The sequence below is a fragment of the Lemur catta genome, chromosome 2, assembly GCF_020740605.2.
Source record: "Lemur catta isolate mLemCat1 chromosome 2, mLemCat1.pri, whole genome shotgun sequence".
NCBI classification, from domain to species: domain Eukaryota; kingdom Metazoa; phylum Chordata; class Mammalia; order Primates; family Lemuridae; genus Lemur; species Lemur catta.
In genome coordinates this window covers 14291840-14314097 of record NC_059129.1, presented here as the reverse complement: position 1 = coordinate 14314097, position 22258 = coordinate 14291840, and the positions used below count along the sequence as shown (strand labels likewise).

The window sequence follows — 22258 nt, the reverse complement described above, 5'->3', positions numbered from 1 at the left end:
CAAATAGATGTTGTGCTTGTTATTACAAGTGTAAACCATTTCACTGTTATAACCGTTTTTTTCTTCCAACAGGCTACTGTAGGAAGATTTGATAGTGATATTTTTCCCATTTTCTTTTAAGCAGGGAATCCTTGGGATTGCTGCTGGAGTCCACAGGCAGGCTGACCTAGCACCTGGGTCTGCAGTGGTATGAGCCTGGTGCCTGCATCCATGGGGTTCATCCTGGAACCTAGATCCACTGGGTGGACCAGCTGATTGGGTCTCTGGGGTTGTGACTGAAGCCTAGGTCTATAGCCCGGAGCCTGAATCGGTGGGGTTGTGCCTGGGTCTTGGGTCCACAGGGACTGTCCTGGAGCCTCACTCTGCCAGGACCTACCTGACATTGGGATCTACTGGGGTGGGCCTAGGGGCTGGTCAGGTGCTAAGGCAGGCATGGAGCTTGGGTTCATGGGTATTATTTTGGAACCTGAGATCATGGGTGCTGGCCTGGGGCTAGGTAGAGTCTGGAGCCTGGGTCTGCAGGGAGAGGGGAAGCCTGAAGGGTGCGTGTCACATACTGGACTCTAGAGGCTATGTCCATGGGGGCTGCGGGGGCCGGCCCAGCACTGGGGTTTACTCGGATGAGCCAGCACCCTGAGCCACAGGAGGAGGCCTGGCATTGAATGAATATGCTTAGAGCCTGTACCTGATGCCTGAGGCTAGGGGTGCTGACCTAGTGCTGGAGCAGACCTAGAGCCTGGGACTTGTGTGGGCCAACCTGGTTCTGGGCCGGTCTGGACCGTGGGGTAAGCCTCTAAAGCCTGGGGCGGTTGCACTTGGGGGGTCCCTGTTTCGGGGTCTGATACTCACTTCTTCCTTCCTTCCTCCATACAGAGGATCTCTCCCCACGATGTGCTGCCTCAGGATGGGGAAGGACTGATGCAGGTAATGTAAAACCCTCTTCAATGCATTTTATTTCTGTGCCACCCCCAGGGGCTGTAATCTCTCACATGGTTTCCTTAGCTTCTGTGAAGCCATTTTTGTGCATGGATAGTTGTTCCAATTGATGTTTCTGCAGAGGGACAAGCGCAGGAAAGTCCTATTCCACCATCTGGCTAATATTCCAAGTTCCCTCTCAATTTTTAACAATAATTTCCTTCTACCTTCCGTAAGTTTTTCTTGCTATTTGCATTTAGTGTTTTAACTAATTCCTTTTCGTTAAGTATTTAAGGCACCAACTCCCCCCCTGCCCCCAGCCCATGAAGTTCCGCTGTGTGGTAGTGCTGACATTCTCTGTGCTATGCCACATGAGTTTCCCCTTTCAAAGGGAGACAGAAACATCAGTATGTAATAGCTGAGACATACTCCAAATCAATTTTGGTAAGTCTTTACTCTTACCAGGTTTATGCATGTTAACAACAAACAAGAGCATAATATACAGTCAACCTGTTAGAACTACCAAATACTTATTTGGCAGAGTATGTCCCTGTTACATGCTTTTGTTTTTTGGCGAGTGGGGAGACAGCATGGACCATCATTTAAACCTTCAGGGGCTGTACCATATTAGAGAGGTGATGGCAAAAGCCTTAATTATGTACCAAAATTCACATCTCGCCCAACCCAGTTTACTCTTATTTTTCCATCTTCTTTTAGGGCCGTGCTGTCCAGTACAATAGCCACTAACCACACCTGGCAACTGAGCACTTAAATTGGGGCTAGTCCAGATTGAGTGCTGTATGTGTCAAATGCCAGGTTTTGAAGACTTACTTTTTTTATACTACTTTTGATATGTTGATGTTTTAGATGTTTTGGGCTAAATAAATACTGAAACTTGTTTTTTACTATTTTAATGTGGCTACTACAAATTTTATATATGTGACTAGCAGGTTTCTACTGGACAGCACTACTCTAAGGCATTCTCCCTTCCTGTTACGTAAACGTAATGCTTTGCAAGCTCAGACAGCAGCACCATGATGCCATTTCAGTGTTAGTATTTATTTTAAAAATACACAAAATAGAAATTTTTACATCAAAGTGATAACCTCACTTACTTATACATTGTTCCATACTTACCTGGTTTTGTTTGCATCTTTGTGCAAACAGTGAGAGTAGATGGATTTGATTCTATTTTTTTTGCTATGGTTCATGTAAACAGTTGAGACTGCTACATAAAGTAGATTGTTGTAGAAGGTAAAGTGGCCACAGAAACCCAACAGTAAAACAATTCAATTTGGTTTGTTTGATGAGATTGGCAGAGGTCTTAGCAGATAGATAATCCAAGACTAAATGTTGTCTTCTAGGCATTTTAAATATTAAAAACCTCGAGGTTTTCCTCATCTTGTGAACATAACTTAATGCCAACAAGGTCTAAGTTTAAAAAGGAAAATACTAAACCATGATTTTCATCATCCTGCCTGTGTCAGTATACACTCACTTTATTATGAGACTGAAACCAAATAATAAGCAAAATACATCAGGATTTTCAAATTGTACTGCACAGAATGTCCCAGCTGGTCTCTCCGGAGTGATCTAACATAAGCTGACCCTGCCACTGGCTGAGTGTGATCCCTTCTGTCCACTGGGCCATGCAGTGCCACGGGCCGTGAGCTGGTCAGTTCCTCTTGCTCCGTGTCTTCTGAAGCAAGTCAAGACTCTACTTCCGGCTCTGCCCTTCTTCCTTGGGCTTGGATTCCTCGGGTTAGCGGTCTGCTACTACTGTCAAGACTGTACTGTCCCTTTAAGGTACCACATGCCACCATAGCTTACACAGCAATCCTATGGAGGGAGAGAAGCAGGGTAAGGACAGATTTTCACAGAATATCGACACTTGATTTATGATTAATGGGTAGAATACAAATGGGAAATCAAGAACTGCCTAACCACACTGCTGTCTTAACTACCGGCTACCCTTTCCTCAAATATTTTAAGAGTGTGAGGGACTATAAAATGAATGTGCTCTGTAAACACAAGATGTGAATGCTGTTAAACAAAGGTGCTTAATAAATAGCATCACTGATCTATTAGATGGTATTCTTTTATAAACTAATTTGGACTCTAACCTAGGCCTGTGACCCATAAGACTACAGTGTCCAAAGAGATTAGTACTCTTGCACGTGCCCCCATACCAGTCCCGATCGTTACCAGTTGCTGAAGACAAGACTGACTGGGGAGGGGCCCCGAGGAAGCCTGATTTTAATATATAGTGAGAGGAAGGGTATCCAACTAGAATCCTCACCCCACACTGTCAGCTGCCTCCTAAGACAAAGGTAAGAGCTAGTCGTGGACACCCTCGCTCTTAAGCCCAAGCCTTTGAGTGTTATGCACAAAATGGATGTACCTTTAGCACTTTATCCACCTCTTGTTTACTTAGATCTTCTCCACACTCTTGAGTTAGCCGAGACTGGATCATGTTTCTGCGTACCCGGTAATTTTTGGAAAAAATCTCAAGCAAAACCTGTCGATGCTTTAGTAGCAAAAACATGTTATTATGGGAAACAATGATCTAAAAGAGAAACATCCCCAAATAAGACACCTAAAGCCATGGACCTAACCCCACATTACAGGCTCTGATAAAATTCCTTGCCCACGGGAGGATCGCTTGAGCCCAGGGAGAGGAGTTCAAAGCTGCAGTGAGGTATGAACGCACCACTGTACTCCAGCTGCACGACAGAGACCCCAGCTCTTGATGTATGGAAAGGTATGTGCTCACAGAACAAAAAGAGCTGATGAAGAGACATCAGAGGATGAGCAACATAAACATACTTTTTTGCATGATAAAGCACAGCGACAACTGATTTAGCAGGCAGGGGAAGCCACATCAAAGTGAGAAGACAATGTCAGAACTAGTTTAAAGTCTTGATACACAAACATGCCATTGTATCCATGAAATACGATGCCATAAAAATGCATTATGCCCCAAAATAAAACTTAAATAGAAGATTGAAGCCAGTATGTCCAACATCTGACATAAGTATTCTGAAAGAACAGAAAAAAGGTGAAGTTACTAACTTGTAGGATTTCCTAAGAACAACCCAATTGTCCAGTACAATGATGACCTACCTATATACCAGGGCACATCTGAAATTGACTGATATAATGAGAAACTCATCGGTTTGGGATAAAGGAAAGGATATAGGTCAAATTTAAAGGACCAAGAAGGGGAATGTCATTGAACTTCAAAAACTCCAAAAATGTAACAGAATGGAAAAATACCTTAAATTCCGAGTACATGACTGTCCCTTAAAATTTTAGTACCAGACCAACAATAATGCATGAGGACAAAAGAAAAGCTATCTTAAGAAACAATGCAGATAGCTCCTCTGCCCCCTTAGAAGCCAAAATAAAGCAAGAAAGAAGCCAAGACTAGAAGCCAACAACAGACGTGGGGAAGAGCCAGTCACACTGGAGCAGAATTATCAGAAGAAAGGTATCGACGTTGGTATGTATGTGTTCAGAAAATCATGCAAGTAAAAATAGGAAGTAGCATCTGGCCCTACGGTGAACCAATTTGTTCAACTGAACAGTTTGTTCAATTACGATGCTATAAACAGCAATAACTGATTTAGCTAAACTATCTATACCTCTACATTCTCCCAATAGTTGAAAGCCAAATCCTCATCAACCACGATGGGAAGCCCATTGATAATATCAAGTTGATACTTCTAACAGTATATGCACATTTTCTATTTTAAAAATGGCAGTAACTCTTTTAGTGGTATCTTCTGGTAGCTTAAAAAGTGATCGTCCCTGAGGAGTGGGAGTCATATAGCCTTACTTGTTTTTTTTTTAAATTTTCTTTTTTCTTTTTAGTTTGATCAGACAAGGAAACCTAGATGTCCCTATTCTGGCCAAAAGGCCCCACCAGTCAGCTCCCTCATGGAGGAGAAGGGGACAGAGAACTCTGGGGGCTTCCACTCCACTCACCTTCTCACCACACCTTAGGAGGACAGACCGACTAGCATCTCGACAATCCAATCTTAAAGTTTAGGTGAGGTCACGATTTAAGGGAAACCCTCTGGAGCTCAGGATCCTTGACTCTGCACTACACACACAGCACCGCTAGCTTAATTCACACTTCTGTTCACTGGGCACCTGTGACCCTCCCTGCCCGGGCGTGACGAGAGGCAAAATGACCAATTTCTCCAACCTAAAACTGCAGAATCTGAGATCTGATAAGGAGTCCTTTGGAGTCCTGCTGTCAGAGGCCACCTGAGAAAGGGATCTCATCAGTGCTTTGCCAGCCCGGCTGGCGCCAGAATCACCTGAGCCACCACCCCATACCTGCTGAAGGGAAGTGGATAATGTGTGTGTATACATACATTTTCCCAACCGATCCTATGGAAAGTAAAGAATCCATGTATTTTTTAAAAGATTCTGATGGAACCGGCCCAGACTGGCATTTCAGAACCACAGGTTTACACTCAAACTATTCGTACAACCCGCTTATTTTGTCAGCAGAGATAGGGAGAATGTTTAAAACCAGGTGTGCCTAGAAAATCCGAAATGTATATGACTGCACTCCAGGTGCCTATCTCCCCAAAAAGCTTCAACCCTCCCAGAACCCTCTCCCCCAGGCTTGGGGAAGATAGCAGCAAAGATCACCTCACCTGGTCATTCATGTCTCCAGACTCCCAGAGGGCAAACACTTTCTGCTCATCCGGGGAAGCAGCAGTCTGTGGAGGAAACTGAGCAACGCCCAGGTATGAGTTGGTCATTTCTTTACCATGTGGGTCCACCTGCCCGCCTCACCCCTCCCAATCTGCACCAACCCAGTTGTCGGAACACAGGATCCAATCCCAGCCGTGAGGGCCTTGGGCAGCCACACAGCCTGCAGCTGTTTCCTCACCACACCATAGGGAGGCGGCTACCACCCCAGGGCCTTATAGGGCTCCAGGGAGAGGAGTGTGAGATGCACAGTGAACTGCCCAACTCGAAGCCTGCAATTGCAGTCGGTACAGTGGGGAAGCCAAGTTCTTCTGTTTTTCCCATTAGCCTGGCACAAACTCAACTCTCCTTTAACACCCAGTGTCCTCCCACCCTAAGATGTCAACCCTCTTGTGTCCTAAGAAGTACCCCCTTCTCCATAACTCCTTAGGGGTATCTGGGGGTTCCTTTCAGTGGCTCCCACGAGGCCTGTGTCAGCCTGGGTTAAGAGGCACTGCCCAACTCCCAGGAAATCCACACCACTTTGTCCAAAGGGAGACCAGGAAAAGGGTGGCACAGGCCTGGGCACCTGGACTGGTGGGTTCCAGTCCTGGTTCCATAACACAAGTAACCATCACGGTTACTGCCCAGCCAGCCTAGGGCCTCTTGTCCTAGTTTCTGTTCCTCACTTCCACGGGGATGGGCCTTGGGCTTAGGACATGTCCCAAGGCTGCAGGTTCTCCTGACCTTGGCACTGAAAACGGCAGCACTCCCTTGTTAAGAGACAGCCACAGCCCCACCTCATGCCACTCTGCTGCCAGGTCTGGGCAAAGCCTGGGAGGAAGGAACCAGAACAGCCTCCCTCAGGCTGCGGCCTGGCTCTTCACCTCAGTGAAGGGAAACAGCCTCTAACACACCTCCGGGTCGTGGCCCCACCAGGGACAGAAAAGCAGCCCTGGGTGCTTGCTCTACCACCCTCGAGGCCTGGCACCAAAGGTGCTGAGAGGCCACAGAGCAGGTCCCAGGCATGAGCTGAGGGCGCTGGCCCTGGTGAAGCAGAAAGGATTCAAGGAGACACTACACTGAGGTTCCGGTTCCAGCTCTGCCACTTCCCGGGCGTGTGACCTTTAAACAAGTTCATTTCACTTCTTTGAACCTCAGTTTCTTCATCTGCAGACTGCGAAAAGGATCAAATGATCAGAGAAGTGAAATCATTCCAAACAGTGGCCCAGCTGGTACGATGCCATCAGGGGATCAGATACCAGGCAGGGCAGCCCTGCCATATCCCAGGCTGCGGGGTAGGGCCTTCAGACACCGCATTTGTAATAGCTCTTACCAAAACCAACATTGTCACACAGCCACCACACGAGAACAGACTCCAGAGAGCCGGCTGCCCCAGGCCTCTCCCCAGGTAAGCAGACTTCCCAACGGCTCCCAGCTGCCAGGGAAGGTCGTGCCTGCCCGGGTGCCCTCCTGAGGGTGGCCTCCCTTCGTCTGCCTGTCCCAGCAGGCGCTGGCTGTACTTACAGGCACCAGTATTTGTTTGCAGCCGGCGGCCAGCACTGTGTCCTGCAGCATGCGGTCCGAGATGCCGCTGAAGAGCGTGTGGCCGGGGGGCAGGCTGGCCAAGTGCAGGTTGAAGAGGCGCTTGAGTTCGCTCAGGGTGAGCACAAACTGTCTTTGAAAGGTGGCCTCCACGAACGCCCTCAGTTCCCGGGCCACAGGGGTGCTGGCACAGCCTGGGGGCGGGTGCCCATTGAAGCTGTCCCCGCCTGCTGCCCGCCCGGCAGGCAGCCCGTTGGCCAGCCTGCTGTTGAGGCCACCACTGGGTGATGTGTCCATGGGCTCCTCTGCTTCCTGCTCTTCTTCTTCCTCCCCTTCCTCGCTCACAGGCTCCTCCTTGATCCGCACGCCGGGCAGGACCGAGGACAGCTGGATCTGCTCCTTCCGCCGCTGCAGCTCCCGCTCCAGCAGCGCGTGGTTCTGCTGGGCCTTGGTTTTGGCTACTTGGACCCGCTGGTCCCCCGAGACCAGCCGAGCAGGCCCTGTGGGAAGGGAGGCAGCGTTGCTCAGGAGGTGCTGGGTCCCCAAAGACAAAGGTCCAGCAGGGGGATGGAAGCAGGTGGCCCAGCCCTGCCTTTCCCCACTGCCTTACTCAGGGAATTGAGTTACCCAACGGTGAGAGAAGAAAGAACTGGGGGGGGAAAATCAATTCCCACGTCCCAAGAGTTAAGCCCAGATGGGTTACTGCCACATTCCTGCCAGTAGCGCCACCTGCTGTTCACCCAGCAGGGCAAGGTCTTGGGAACCCAGACACGGCCCCTGAGGTGCTGCTGCAGGGAAGGGAAAAGGGCCCGGCCAGGGTGGCGAACAGCAAGGGCCACGCGACCCTGGTCCAGGCCTGAGAGCTGAACAGCAGCCCTTCTGGGCCAGAGTGTCCAGGATGGGGCTGCCCAGCCCAAAGTCCCCCACGCACCTGACTGTCCATCCGGCTTCTTTGGCATGGCTTCCTTTACGAGATTATAGACTTTCTCTAACCTGAAAAGAAGAGTAAATTTTCTCACTTTCAACCATGGCACTGGTATCTTCCTCACAATAAAACTACCCCCCCCAAGCCCCAGCACATGCTGGTCCCTGAAGACAAGACGGGCATGGAGCACAGCCAGCCCCAGGGGGTCCCTCTTCCCCCGTGGGCCCGTCCCAGCAGCGTGCAGGCCCCACGTCCACCCGCCCTCGAGCAGCGTCCTGCTCCTGCGCGCTCCCCTCCCCTCACATCCGGGAGGATGCGTGGAGGAGCAGCGTGCGGGTTGACCCCCACTGGCCCGCGCTGCCCAGGTCCGCCCGACCGCTCCTCCCCGGAGACAGGGCTGTCCCCGTCCCAACCCGCAGGCTCCGGCAGGCACCTACTTGGCCTGGATGCCGGTCCACAGCATGTGCTGCCGCTGGACCACGTCTGGATGCTTCCTGATGAACTCCCCGTCGTAAGGCAGCACGAACTCCCAGCCTTTGTTAATCCTCACTACAGCCATGTGCTCCAGAAAGTCCTTCACGTCCTCGGCACAGAGCTGAGCGGGAGGCAGAGGGAGAGCCCGAGGTGAGGCAGAGCCTCTGTCCCCTCCGGCAGCAGGCCTGGGCCTCAGACCACGACGACACACTTACTTTCGTCACTGTTGCCACCTCTTTCCTGACCACCCAGCGGCTCTGTGTGAACTTCCACATCTGAGGGGAAAAGCAGCATGTTGGAGGAGGCAGCCATGGACTGACTGCTCCCAAGACCGTCCCCCAGCCCCACCGAGTAGTTCCTGGGAGCCTGCACGTCATGCAGAGCTGGGTCTGGCTCCTGGCCTGGAATCTTCCCAGGCCTGTGGCTGCCCGTCATCACCTGGGCCTCTGAGCCTGTTTTCTCCTCTGTAGAGCACCTGCTGGGCCACCCCAGCCCACCTAGCCCCAAACGCTCCCTGGAGGCGGGCAATGGCCTGTCTGGCCCAGGCTACACCCCGGCCCTCCCTCAGGCTCTGCATGGGCGGCACTTCACAGCGGGGGCTGCTCTTCGTTCCAAAAGCTCACAGCCCCCCACAACCCTGACTCTGCCTCAGCTCTCCTGCCTCCCAACTGCTTTGGGAAGTGCCTGGAAGAGATGACTGGATATCTGAGAGACATGGGGGAAAAGACAACTGACTGTCACCTATGATAACTCAAAGGGGACCCAGACCCTCTCCCAGGCCCCCAGTTCTGACAGCACAGCCAGAGGGGAGCAGGCAGGGGCTCTGGGAACACTGGCACTCGGCTCGGGTGGGTGAGCCTGGGGTGGTCACCTGCTGTCCCCCAGAGACACAAATACACTGCTCAGGCACCTGGACACCAACTACCCAAAGGAGCTAGTGTTGTTCAATCAGGAAAGAGCAAACACAGCCGCTCTTCAAACAACGCTAGGGCTGCCCTGTGCGACCAGGCTGGCGCGTAGGCACACCAAGGGGCACGCGGGCAGGGTCCAGAACGCACGTTTCAGGCAACACAAAGTGTGACACAAGGTTGAGGAAGGCAGTGTGGTTCCCAGCAGGAGTCTTAGGTGGGGATGAAGTTCTAGACGTGGGCGGGACAGGGCCATGGAAGGACTCTCGGGAGTAGGAGTGGGAGAGTAGGAGGCCCGAGCGCCCCAGGTACTTACAACAAAGTCCCGGCCCCTGCAGAGCACCTCGGCAGGCACGCCGCTGTGAGGGCTGGACGAGTCCTTGGGGTACAGGATGTCACTGTCAATGAAGGCGGGGGTGGCAGGTCAGTCCCTGTCCTTAGGCCCCGCCTGCCATCTAGGCTCTGAGCTGAAGCCCAGCCCAGGCCGTGCCTCTTTCTAGCATAGGCCCATACAGGCCTGAGCCTGACACCTCCCCTCAGGAGCCTGCTCTGTGAGCCATACTCAAGAGTTCTTCCTCTGAACCCTTCTCAGCCCACCATCTGCATCCTGGCCCAGGCCCCTGCATGTTCAGGGAGAGTCAGGGGCTCAGGCCGTAACTAAAGGGCAGCACATGCAGCACCAGGCACAGAGCCCAGGGTGGAGTCATGGAGCTCAGCTCTAACCCCAGCTCCGGGCTGCCTTGCTTCGAGACTTCTGGCAGGTGTGTGATGAGACGGCCCCTCCAAGCTTTCATTTGTTCATGGCATAAACACATATTGGTGTTTCCATTTAACAAGTGACGTGCCACTGCAAAGGGCTTCCGTGATGGAAAACTCGTATGAGACAGGACAATAGCCACAAGGTTCTGATGGTCATATTTACTGGTGAAAGAGCGCCGCCATGTGGCACCAACGTGAATACACGTTGCAATTTGTTAATATTTGGCCAACCAGCTGAAATGAGCTTTCTGCAATGAATTACTTTTTAAACAAATTTGGAGCAATTCACATTTTGTCAGATTGTTCACCTTACCCTACACTACTTAAAGAAGTGTGCCTTAATAATGTATTTTCTATAATACCATTTAGAAGTAACATGATTGAAGTATGCCTAAAACAGAGCCACACCGTGTTTACCAAGGGTCTACTGTGTGCTGGGCACTATATGGGGACCTGGGGAGGCAGCAGGAAGTCAAAACAGTCTGCACTCCCTTGAAACTGATGTCAAGCGGAGAAATCACAGAAGAAAAACGACCAGCAGGCATCGAGCTACACATTTAAGACCTAGGAACCCTAGCAGAATATGTAAAAAGAAATTCACACTGAGACACATCTAAATAAAACTGGGGAAAGCCGAAACAAATTCTTAAGAGCAGCCAGAGAGGCCGGGTGTGGTAGCTCACACCTGTAATCCTAGCACTCTAGGAGGCCAAGGTGGGAGGATCACTCGAGGTCAGGAGTTCCAGACCAGCCTGAGCAAAAGGGAGACCACGTCTCTACTAAAAATAGAAAGAAATTATCTAGACAACTAAAAATATACACAGAAAAAATTAGCCAGGGATGGTGGCACATGCCTGTAGTCCCAGCTACTCAGGAGGCTGAGGCAGGAGGATTGCTTGAGCCTGGGAGTTTGAGGTTGCTGTGAGCTAGGCTGATGCCACACCACTCTAGCCCAGGCAACAGAGTGAGACTCTGTCTCAAAACAAACAAAAAAAAAAAGAGCAGCCAGAGGGAAACAAAAAGAAATTACCTTCAAAGGAACAGAATTAAACTGACAGTGGCCTTGTCAACAGAAAACAATGAAGTCAGAACACAGTGAAATTATACCAATGTGTGGAAAGGGAAATCACCACCAACCTGGAATTCCACACTCGGTAAAAATATCCCTCAAGAACAAACGTGAAATAGACATTTCCAGAGAAACAAAAATCAAGAAAATTCATCACCAGCAGACTTGCATTAAAGAAAATACTACTAGGCAGAAGGAAATTACCCCAGCTAAAAACTCAGATACAGAAAAAAATGATGAGTAAATTAAAAAGGTAAATATGTGAGTAGATTGAAGGAAAACTGACCTCGTGGAGTTTAAAATAGGGAATTAAAATATACAAATACAGCAACATGTGTGTGGGGAGGAGGATAAATATATTCTAAGATCTTCGAACTGTCTTGGAAGCAGGTAAAAAATGGTAATCAATACCAAACTGGGTAAGCCATGAAGGCAAGCCGAATGCTGTAGGTAACCAATTTATGAGCCAAGGGAGAATAACTTCCAAGCTAGCAGGACAAATGGGAACATAACAGGGTGGACAAACAGAAAGTACGGCAGATTTAACCCCAAAACATCTGTGATGACATTAAACGGAAATGGACCGAGTGCTCCCATCCACAGGCTACGGAACAACTTACCTCTTCACCACCCAGTTTCCTTGGACTAACATCGCTACCTTCTGGATGCCGCGCAGAACAGCCACGGAGTCGACGGACGGGCCCAGGAGGCTCATCAGGTTGGCAAAAGGCATGACCTTCACTGAGGAGGACACAGGAGACGTCAGGCGAGGGAAGGTGGCCTGGCCCTCCCCGCTGCCCCACCAAGCATTTGCATGAGCTCAAGCTCACGTGACAACCTCGGAATGTGGACGATAGTAAGAACATCTGTAAGGGGAACAGCTGACATTCACTGTCTGCTTACTACCTGCCGGGCACCGTGCACCTGCTGAATCCTTCTGAGGATCCTACGAGGAAGCGCCCACTGAGGAAGACTGAGGAGTGCCTCAGTAGGAGGGGCTACTACTACTCAGGCCTGGCCCATGATCACTTGGCTAGGAAGTGGCAGAGTCAGGATTTGAACCCACGCCCCCTGGCTGCAGAGTCGGTGCCCTTAATCACCGTCTGTTGACCCCCAACCACTGGAGCCCACAACCCAAGCTAGCACTGGGCAGGGCTTGGGGAGGTCCACAGTCCTCTGCAGGAAGCCCAGTGGCCGGGCACCCTGGAAGCCCCAGAAACAGCAGGGCACACCCCTCTCAACTCAGGCCCCGAGACCTCACAGTGGCATCTCAGAGGAGCCCAGAGCCTGGGACCCCACTCTGAGTTCAAGGCTCAGGTCTGCTACAAGCTCCCTAAAGGTTCCAGCCCTCAGAGTCCTTTGAGAAGAGGAAACCAGTCCCCACTGAGCGAGTCTGGTGAGGGTGCCACAGTACAGAGCAAGTGAAAGCACTTTATTATTAAAGTGACTCTAGTTCAGCCAGGTGTGGTGGCCGTGCCTCAGTTCCCAGCTACTCGGGACGCTGACTAGGAAGATCACTTGAGGCCAGGAGTTTGAGACCAGCCTGGACAACATAGCAAGAATCTCTTTAAAAAAAAAAAAAATCAGCCAGGCCTGGTGGTGCACACCTGTAGTCCCAGCTATTCCCACTGAGACCGGAGGATGGTGCTTGAGCCCAAGAGTTCAAGGCCAGCCTGGGCAACATCGCGAGACACCATCTCCAACAACAACAACAAAACCCTAGCTCATGTTCACATGCAAGGCTCTGTACTAAGCCCTTTAGCAGCCTCATCTCTGATTCCTCCCATTAGCCCCTAGGAACTATCATTAGTCTCCTTTTATAGATAAATAAACTAAAGCTCAGAAAGGTTAGTGCCTGCCCAAGCTCACGGCAGGTGATGGCGCGGACAGGACAGGAGCCCACTGCACTGCTGTCACATGCTGTCTTCCCAGACAAGGACGGAGCTGCAAAGCTGGGCAGACTCTGGGCAGCAGGGGCCACTGGCATAGCCCCCTGGTCCTCAGACTGTCCCACAGACTCCAGTGGAGCTGGGGCCCCCGCGAGGGCAGAGGGTGGCCACCCACCGTTCTTCATCAGGATCTTGATCTGATCGGCCAGGGGCAGGGTGCGCAGCTGGGCCATGGACAGGACGTTGCTGGGGGCCACGGGCTTGTCTCTGTTGGAAGTGAAGGTGACGGGTTAGAGGCGGCCGGCCCAGGGGAGGGAGAGGGAGTCCAGCCCGCCTTACTCACTTCTCCTCCTCCTGGCTGGGCGGCATCAGCATCATGAGGTACTCGCTGCGGGGAGAGGGCAGGGGTCAGAGGCCCGAGAGCTAAACCTCATCGGCAGCCCCGGGTGAGGGTCTGGGGCGGGGGCGCGGACAGAGGCCTCAGCAGCCCTGAGCTCACACGGTGAACACTCCCACAGAACAAGGACATCACCTCTTCCCAGGCCCACCCTCCTGGCCCTCTCCAGAGGACAATGGGGCCTCCTGCCCCTCCCCTATGACAGAGAAAGGGCCACCGTCCCAAGGGAGGACCCATCCTGGAAGGACCCTCTCCAGGGGCCCCTGGCCCAGCCCGTCCCACCTGGGTGACTTGACGAGCTCCGTGTTCTCCACCCCACTCGAGCCTGGGCACAGCAGGTACTGGCGCTCGTGCTCAGAGCGGCTGTCCTGTTGGGGGAGGGGATCATGTGGCAGGAGCCTCAGCCGGTGCCCCAGGCCTCAGCCACCCCCAAGGCCGCCTCTACCTTCACTCCTGCCACTCACTGTCCAGCAACCAAAGCCAGCCACAGGACCACGTCCAGCCTCCTGAGCACGGCACCCAAGGCCTCTGATGTGGCCTCAACCACCTACCTTCCTGGCTTTATGACCTGCCGAGCCTCGGTGCCCTGTCTGTAATTCGGGGGCACTACCAGCAATGACTAAAATGATCGCTAACATTCATCAAGCACCTAGATGTGCCAGGCTGTGTTCCAATGGCTGTATGTATCTCATCCTCAAAATATAATAACTGTGAGGTAGGTACTATTATTATTATTCCCATCTTATAGATGAGGAAACTGAGGCTCAGAGAGGTTAGGTAACTTGCCCAAGGTGACACAGTAGGAAATAGCAGAGCGTCTGCAAGTCTGACCCTGAGTCTAAGGCTCTGCCAACACAAATCTCTTCCAGAAAGGTTCCAGAGAAATCAGGAGTTGCTCCTCCCTCCCAAAACACACTAGGGAGCCCTGGCCCCTGGTGTCTTTGGGGGCTTAATAGTCCATTGCTTCCCTCACTCAATACACAGTTTCAAGGGTTAGGTTCTCAGGTCAACACATGAGATGGAAACCAAGTACAGCACCTCTGGGGCATCCGACAGATGGCTGACCCGCCAGCACCAGATACAGCGTCCGGCCCGCACTCCAGGCCAACGCCGCATGAAATATATGGACCCAAACACCAGCCCCACTGCAAGCCCCCCAAAGTGCCCACACTCAAGGGCACCCGAGAGGGCCAAACCCCCAATCGGGAACAGCAGACTTGCATCTCTGGGCACACGCTGGCTAAGTGGCATGGCTGGAATGAAGGACTGCCCACGGGACTTAATCCTCTCCCTGTGGTATTACCGAGCGGCTACGGAGGAATCTGACATTCGGTGAGACCAGGCGTCCAGTCCGTAACACTTCTGGGCAACAGGGCTTTCCCCCAGGACGCCATCGGGCCCCAGCTCACCCTGAGGCCGTAGTAGTGCAGGTGGACCCAGGGCTCCTCGGCGTGCTTCTTCTGCAGGAACTCGTAGGACTGCACGCGGCGCTGGCGGGCCTGCTCTGACTCGGGCCGGGAAAACCGTACCTGGGGGTGAGATGGGGGGACAGTCACACGCTCAGGCCTGTGACCCTTCCTGGGCTGCCTGCAGGGACCCAGGCCCAGCCAGGAGACCAGAGAACCCCACAGAGATGTTTTCGACTCCCTCTTCCTTTCCTGACAAGGATCATTTAAACCAGTGCCAAAGGCCAGGTGCAGTGGCTCACACCTGCAATCCCAGCACTTTGGGAGGCCAAGGCAGGTGGATTGCTTGAGGCCAGGAGTTCAAGACCAGCCTGGGCAACACAATCAGACTGCGTCTCTACAAAAAATAGAAAAATTAGCTGGGAGTGGTGGTGCACACCTATAGTCCCAGCTACTCGGGAGGCCAGGGCAGGAGGATGGCTTGAGCCCAGGAGTTTGAGGCTGCAGTGAGCTATGACCACTCCACTGCACTCCAGCCTGGGTGACTGAGCAAGGCACTGTCTATATATATATACATATAAAATCAATTCAGTTCCAACCACACCCCTCTCTGTGAGCTGCCCACACAAGTCAGGGAGCAGCTTTTCCTTGCTTTATGGCTGCCCTGCCCAGAGGCTTCAACTGGATGATAAAATCCAGAGGTGCCAAAGCCAAAAGAGTCTTTAATGCACATGGCATAAGAATGCCGCTTCTAACCAGGGCCATGAGTCCCAACAGGGGAAGCGATTTGCCAAGGTCACACAACAAGCTACTGAGAGAAGAGGACATGCTCCCCAAGGCCTGAGCTCCGCGCCCACATCAGCGATGCCAGCGTTGCCCGGGCCTTGAGGACATGTGAGCACTTGTCACCACTTTAGTCATCCCTGTGTACCATCTGCATCATTACCTACACAGCATTTTTCTTTAAACACTACCCATTTTAACCTAATTATGCTTAAATAGGGAAAACTTTATAAATCATAATTGGAAGGTAAATATTCTTCGAATCATCTTTAAAATTCAAGAATTAACTATGAAAAATGGAGACTGTTCATCTGGGCACCGTGGAGAGAACAGAATCACCAGTTCACTGACACGGGACTTTGGCTGTCAAGATATGGGTCCCACGGCAGAGACTGTGTCTGCAGGTCACCCGGGGCTCCTGGGCCCTGGCTTCCTGTTCCGGGCTACTCCAGGGGGCCCAAGGAGCACACATCACACACAGCCAGGGCCTCTGTCTTGTGTACATCTGTGACAACTCAGGTGGCCCAACAGGAAGGCTCAGAAAGGATGGGCACTGTTATCTGTCCCGCCCCCTTTCTGCGTAGACTCTCCTGGCGCTTGCATCCCTGGGCAGCTGAGCTACAAAAGTGGTCCTGATGCTGCTCACACCGCACCCGCTTCCCTCCCAGGGCCAGAGCTCACCGTGATCTGCTTCACATCTTCTTCCGCCTCGTCCTGCGAAGAGTCCCCCGCTGCAAGAGAAACAGCCACTGCTTACAGCCTCTAGTGGACTCCCAACTCCCCGTCTCAACCCCAGAAGAGGTAGTTCCATGAAGTTAGTGGTTCTAAACTGGGGGCAGTTTTGCCCCCTAGGGGGCACTGGGCAATATTTTTTGGTTGTCATAACTATGGAGTTGGGTTCTACTGGCATATAGTGGGCAGAGGCCAGAGATGCAGCTAAGCACCCTATAATTCCATCCCTGCAATACTTTCCCCATGACCAAGCCACCCCGGCAAGATGCGAGCAGGCAGACAGCAGGGCTGGGGACCCAAGGCTCACCTTCATTGGCCGCCTCCCTCTCACGGTGCTTGGCGTCTGCCTTATCCAGGTAGGAGAAGCTGGGCCGCAGCTGCAGGATGCCATGTAAAGGTGTCAGGTGGAGCTCCCCTGGAGGAGGAAGAAGGGCTTGGACCTGACTCTAGAAACTGATGCTGAGCCACCTAGCCTGGTTCAAGGAAGTCACCAAGTCCCCTGAAAGCCTAGACACTGCCAAATCACCCCCCACCCCTGCCCAGCCCCCCATCTAGAGCCCTAGGACTAGCAGGCTGGGAGCCAGTCCCAACTCCACCTGGCTCTGCTGGACACAGCAAGCACACACCCCAGACATGAACCATGAACCTGGACTCTTCTGCTCAAAGCCACTTCCTTCAGGGCCACCTCCCAGCCTGGTCCCTGCTCTCCTCCCCCAACCACTCGCCCACACTGGCTATATAGTGAGCTACGAGCACTCCACTGCACTCCAGCCTGGGTGGCAGAGCAAGGCACTGTCTCAAAAAAAAAAATCTATAAATGTACATATATATGAAATATGTATTTTTATGTAGGGTATACGTATATATGTGTACGTGTACGTATATGTGTATGTGTGCGTGTGTGCACACACAGAGATAGAAATACCCCCTGCTCTTTCCGTTCCAGGCCTCTGCCAAGCTACCCTCACTGCCCCTGCCCTATACCCGGATCTCTCCTCCTCATCCTCCACCTCTTCCTGTCAAAATCCCACCCGCCCGTCAAGCAGTCTGCCTGCTAGTGCCAGCGTGGCTGGAGAAGCGGCCCTGCTTGAGCTAGCAGAGGAGTGTCCACATGGTCTCTGATGAAGATCATGACTTTTCCTGATGGTCCTGGGCTGCAAGGGACGTGGCTTTAAAGAATTGTACCTTTGAGATACTGGGCCAAAACGTAAGACTATAGTTACTACTTTTGATTCTATTCTGGTTCCTGGATGTTCAAATTAGTTTCATTTATTGTTTTAGGGACTCTGAATACTTAAGCACCTTGTATTTTTTACAAGCTTTGAGCTATGACACATGCGACTCACCCATTAGAAACATACGATTCAATGTATTTTAATATGTTCAGAGTTGTGCAATCAGCACCACGATCGATTTTAGAACATTTTCATCACCCCAGAAAGAACAGGTCATCTCTACTCTACTCTCCCCTGGTAACCATTAACCTACTTCTGTCTCTATGGACTTGCCTATTCCGGTCATTTCATATACGGTCATGTGTCGCTTCATAATGTGGATACGTTCCGAGAAATGAGTCTTTGGGTGATTTTGTCATCGTGGGAACATCATCGAATGTCCGTACACAAACCTAGGTGGTAGAGCCCATGACACACCTAGGCTATGGGGAACAGCCTGCTGCTCTGGGCTACAGACTGGCACGGCATGTCACTGTGCCAAATACTGTGGGCAGCTGCGACACAATGCTCAGTGCCTGTGTATCTAAACACAGAAGAGGTATGGTAAAAACATGGCAAAAAGATAAAAAATATTCTTCCTTTATATCCTTATTCTACAAGCTTTTTGCTATTTAAAAACTATTTTTTTTTTTAAGTTTTTACACTTTTTTGTTGAAAACTGTCTGGGCCTACACAGATCTGGGTCATCCAGACATCACTAGGTGACAGGAATTTTTCAGGACCACATCACTATATGGGACCAGTTACACACGTGGTCTGTCGCCGACTGAAACATCGTTCTGCAGCGTGTGAGTGTAAATGGAATCCCACGACACGTGGTCCTTTGGCTTCTTTCACTTAGCACACTGTCCTCAGGCCTCATCCACGTGGCATGCGTCAGTGCTTCATTCCTTTACAGGCCAAATACGGCACTGCATGGATGCGCCACATTCTGTTTATCCACCGATCAGGGGATGGACATTTGGGTTGTCTCCACTTTTTGACCATCTCAAATCATGTTACTATGAACATCTGTGTACAAATGTTTGTGTGGACACGTTTGCACTTCTCTTGGATAGATGCTACCCTAGGAATGGAGGTGCTAGGTCCTAAGTACCTTGTATTTAAAAACAAAATTCTCTCCCAAAAGTTATGCTATGCTATGTGTATATATCTGTGTCCCAGGAAGACAATGGCCTTGGAGCCCCACCCGTATTGGGTCGGGCAGTGTCCAGCCAAAAGTCCCCAAAGGTGGCCACTTCCAGTCCTGACAATCTGTAATTTCTGTCATTTCCACACCTGCCTGGCCCCCGCAGGTGTCTAGTGTTCAGGGGAGGTGGAAGCTGGACCCAGGCTGGCTAAGGTCTCTCCCTGACCCAGCCCCATCCTCTGTCCCTCCCCCTCGGACGCCCAGCCCCGGGTACCTTGCCTGTAGAGCGCAGCCGCGTAACGGGATGTGTTACTGGTGGTCTGGGAAGAGCAGAAGGTCTGCTTGTCCATCAGCTTCCTGGGAGCAGAGGAAGAGCCGACATCAAGGGGATGGAAGCCCCGGAGCCAGGGCCTGGCTGGCGCAGCCCGGGCCACCCCAGGCAACTTCTGAGATGCAACAGCCAGGGACCGAGGCCACAGGGCAGCCCGTGTCTGCCTCGGGCTGGGGAGCCGGGGATGAGAAAACCCATGGCCTTGTTTGTGGACCAAGAGACGAGGGGCATGTGGGAGCTCCAGGGACCAGCCAGGCTGGGGGCAGGTGTGGGGTCTACAACAGGCCTAGCACCCCAAAGGCTGGGACGCTGGTGGGGAGCCCAGCAGCGGGGTGGGAGGGATCACTGTCTCCAAGGCCTTTCAAAGGCTCCCATGTGAACACGGGGGGCGCACAGGGCTTGAGGCCGGGCACTCACGAGGAGTACGTGCTGGTCTCGTCGGCGCAGGCCCCATCCACGTTCAGCGCGATCTGCTCCCCTTTGCTGCGGCAATAGTTGGGATTCAGGGTGTCGATGGCCATCTCAAGCTCCACCTGGAGGCACCAAGCACCCCCACCAGCTATGAGAACCCCAAGGCACAGCTCCCCGGGGGCCACCTCCTAAGATGGTCTCTGCCCAGAAGCAGGACTGACACGTGTCCCTCCACAAGGGACCCTGGGCTTCTGTCCACATCTGAGATTCCAACAGAAATGTCCATGCAATCTTGTTCGTTCCCTTTTCCACTCCCCAAGATTGAAATTAGGAGCTGACATTTAAAAATCAAGACCCCCCTTTCTCATAAAAACCCTTATTTCCAACTTCCCTTGAAATGTCAGCAGAACTGGCAATACTGGAAGAGGACTTCCATGTGGCCGCAGGGGGCTGGAGCTGCAGCTACCGCTAGGGATAGGGTGTGCGACTCGGATTCTCCTTGTCCTGGTCACCCTGCCCCGTCTAGGCGCTGTACCCTCTTCCTATCAGCCCCGCCTTCTCCCGGGAACCCGACCCCGAGCTCCAGATCACCTTGAGCCTCATGCCGCCCTGGCCTCTCTGCAGCTGCCCACCCCCGTTCTTTCTGGAAAATCTTTCCTTCCTCAGCTTTTCAAGGCCCTGTGAGCTCCTGGTTCTCCTAATTCTCCGTTTGCTCCTTCTCTGGGCTTCCAGTCCCCAAAGGGCCCATCTCCTCGCCTCTAGCAGCTCCCCCCCAATCACCCCCACCCCAATTCCGTCAGAGGGCGGCCCCACCTTCTGCTGCTTGGGCTTGATCTTGGCTGAGAGGTGCGGGATGTCATCATAGGTCATCGAGGCTGGACGCACAGGGTACTGCGGAGGGGAAGGAAGCCGTCAGAACACCCTGCCCAGAGCTGGGCTCCAGGAGCTCCGACCCCAACCCAGACGGTGGCCTGGGACCCAGGCCTGACAGGCCCTACCATGAGGTGCCTGCAGTCCCCTTCTCATCGGTTCCTCCTGGCTTTCTTCCAGGGGGCAATTTTAGGATGTCTTCGACTCCTGAGGGACATGCCTAGGCACCAGGAACCCAAACAGGCACCCTATGGCTCTAGTAACCCCCAGAACACGGCCGTGGGAGTGAAAAGTAAGGCCTAACCACCAGTCTACAGGCCATTTGGGAGGAAGCCAAGTGAAATGAGACCACAAAGAATTAAGAGGGAAAATAAGACTGGACAAATGGCCTGGTGCAGTGGCTCACGCCTGTAATCCTAACACTCTGGGAGGCCAAGCAGGAGGATCACTTGAGGTCAGGTGTTCAAGACCAGCCTGAGCAAGAGCGAGACCCCCGACTCTACTAAAATCAGAAAAAAATTAGCCAGGCCCATGGTGGTGGCGTATGCCTGTAGTCCCAGGCACTTGGGAGGCTGAGGCAGGAGGATTGCTTGAGCCCAAGAGTTTGAGGTTGCGGTCAGGTAGGCTGATACCATGGCACTCTAGCCTAGGTGACAGAGCAAGACTCTGCCTCAAAAAAGAAAAAACGAATAAACAAAAAGACCGGACAAGTGTTGCTCATCGAAGCTGGATGATGGACATGGGGGTTGATGCTCCTGTTCTCTCTCCTTTTACAGTTGCCCGAACAAAAGGCTGGAGAGTGAAGGGAGCTGAGCGCCCCCTCTCTGGGCCCTCCCCTCTCGTGTGAAGTTCCCTCTCTGTAAATGGCTCACACTACAATATGCTGCTCTGAAACCTGTTTGTTTCTTTGCTTGGAACACACGGGACGCCATCCCATGTCCATCCTCACGTGCACCTTCCCTTCCTGTCTCCCCCACAGCATGCTCCGGGTGGATGAGCCATGGTTTGGACTCACCTGCAGCTCTGGCCAGCGCTGCCTGGCTGCAGGACAGTCTCTGGAACGAGCCCCGTGGAGGCGTGGCAGTGCGGAAAACAGGCTCTGCTTCTGGGACCATTTCAGATCAGCTATGTTGTAGCCCATAGGAAACGGTCACTTCCTAAAAAGCTTACTTAAATAGCAATGTCGTGACTCCTCCCTGCTTCCTGGGCTGGAGCTGGGGGCAGCTCTGCCATCACCTGACCTTGGGCTGGGAAGGTGAGGAATCACACAGGCCTGGCTTCCAGCCTCACCCTGGCACTTGCTAACTGCCTGGGCAGGCCCCCTGCTTCCCTGAGAGTGCGTGTCCTCACCTCCCAGGGCTGCTGTGAGCGTGGAGGCCACAAACGGAGCTGAGGCTGGCACAGAGCCTAGCACACTGTGGACACACTCAGGAGTCACCGTCACCACCACCATCACTGTGCGGTCAATCAAGCACAGGCCCCCATGCCCGCGGCTATAAAGGCAGGCGCTGGGGCAGCGGAGGCCAAGCCTCTTCCAACACACGCTTGCAGCACTGGGCTACAGCCCTGCCCCAGGCCCCTTGTGCAAGTTAGGGCCTCCCTGTGCCTCACTTTCTCATGTGCAACATGGAGATACACAAACTTAACCTTTGTTGGGAATGTAAAGTGGTGTAGAATAGCCCAGCAGGCCCTCAAAAAGCTAAACATGGAGTTACCATATGACCCAGCAATTCCACTCCTAGGAATCACCCAAGAGAAATGGGAACTTCTATC

At 52.5% G+C, this 22258-nt stretch overlaps 1 protein-coding gene across 2 annotated transcripts in view; it reads right to left on the bottom strand.

Annotated features, from left to right (window-relative positions):
• Nucleotides 1–1953: 1953 nt before the first annotated feature.
• Nucleotides 1954–22258, bottom strand: part of POLR3E (RNA polymerase III subunit E) — a 28139-nt gene continuing 7834 nt past the window's right edge. The window contains exons 1-19 of one of the 2 annotated variants that reach the window (XM_045542767.1): nt 21501–21565; nt 20429–20506; nt 19622–19737; nt 19148–19230; nt 16817–16924; nt 16459–16508; nt 14998–15117; nt 13871–13956; nt 13535–13579; nt 13367–13458; nt 11923–12043; nt 9791–9872; nt 8782–8841; nt 8530–8687; nt 8099–8160; nt 7150–7667; nt 5586–5663; nt 3317–3442; nt 1954–2754 (exon numbers count right to left, since the gene is read on the bottom strand). In XM_045542767.1, coding sequence (XP_045398723.1) covers nt 2698–2754; nt 3317–3442; nt 5586–5663; nt 7150–7667; nt 8099–8160; nt 8530–8687; nt 8782–8841; nt 9791–9872; nt 11923–12043; nt 13367–13458; nt 13535–13579; nt 13871–13956; nt 14998–15117; nt 16459–16508; nt 16817–16924; nt 19148–19230; nt 19622–19737; nt 20429–20485 — 2019 coding nt within the window. In that variant the 5' untranslated portion in view covers nt 20486–20506; nt 21501–21565 and the 3' untranslated portion in view covers nt 1954–2697. Of the gene's footprint in view, nt 2755–3316; nt 3443–5585; nt 5664–7149; nt 7668–8098; nt 8161–8529; nt 8688–8781; nt 8842–9790; nt 9873–11922; nt 12044–13366; nt 13459–13534; nt 13580–13870; nt 13957–14997; nt 15118–16458; nt 16509–16816; nt 16925–19147; nt 19231–19621; nt 19738–20428; nt 20507–21500; nt 21566–22258 lie in introns of those variants that run through there. The other variant, XM_045542766.1, reaches the window with a different exon arrangement.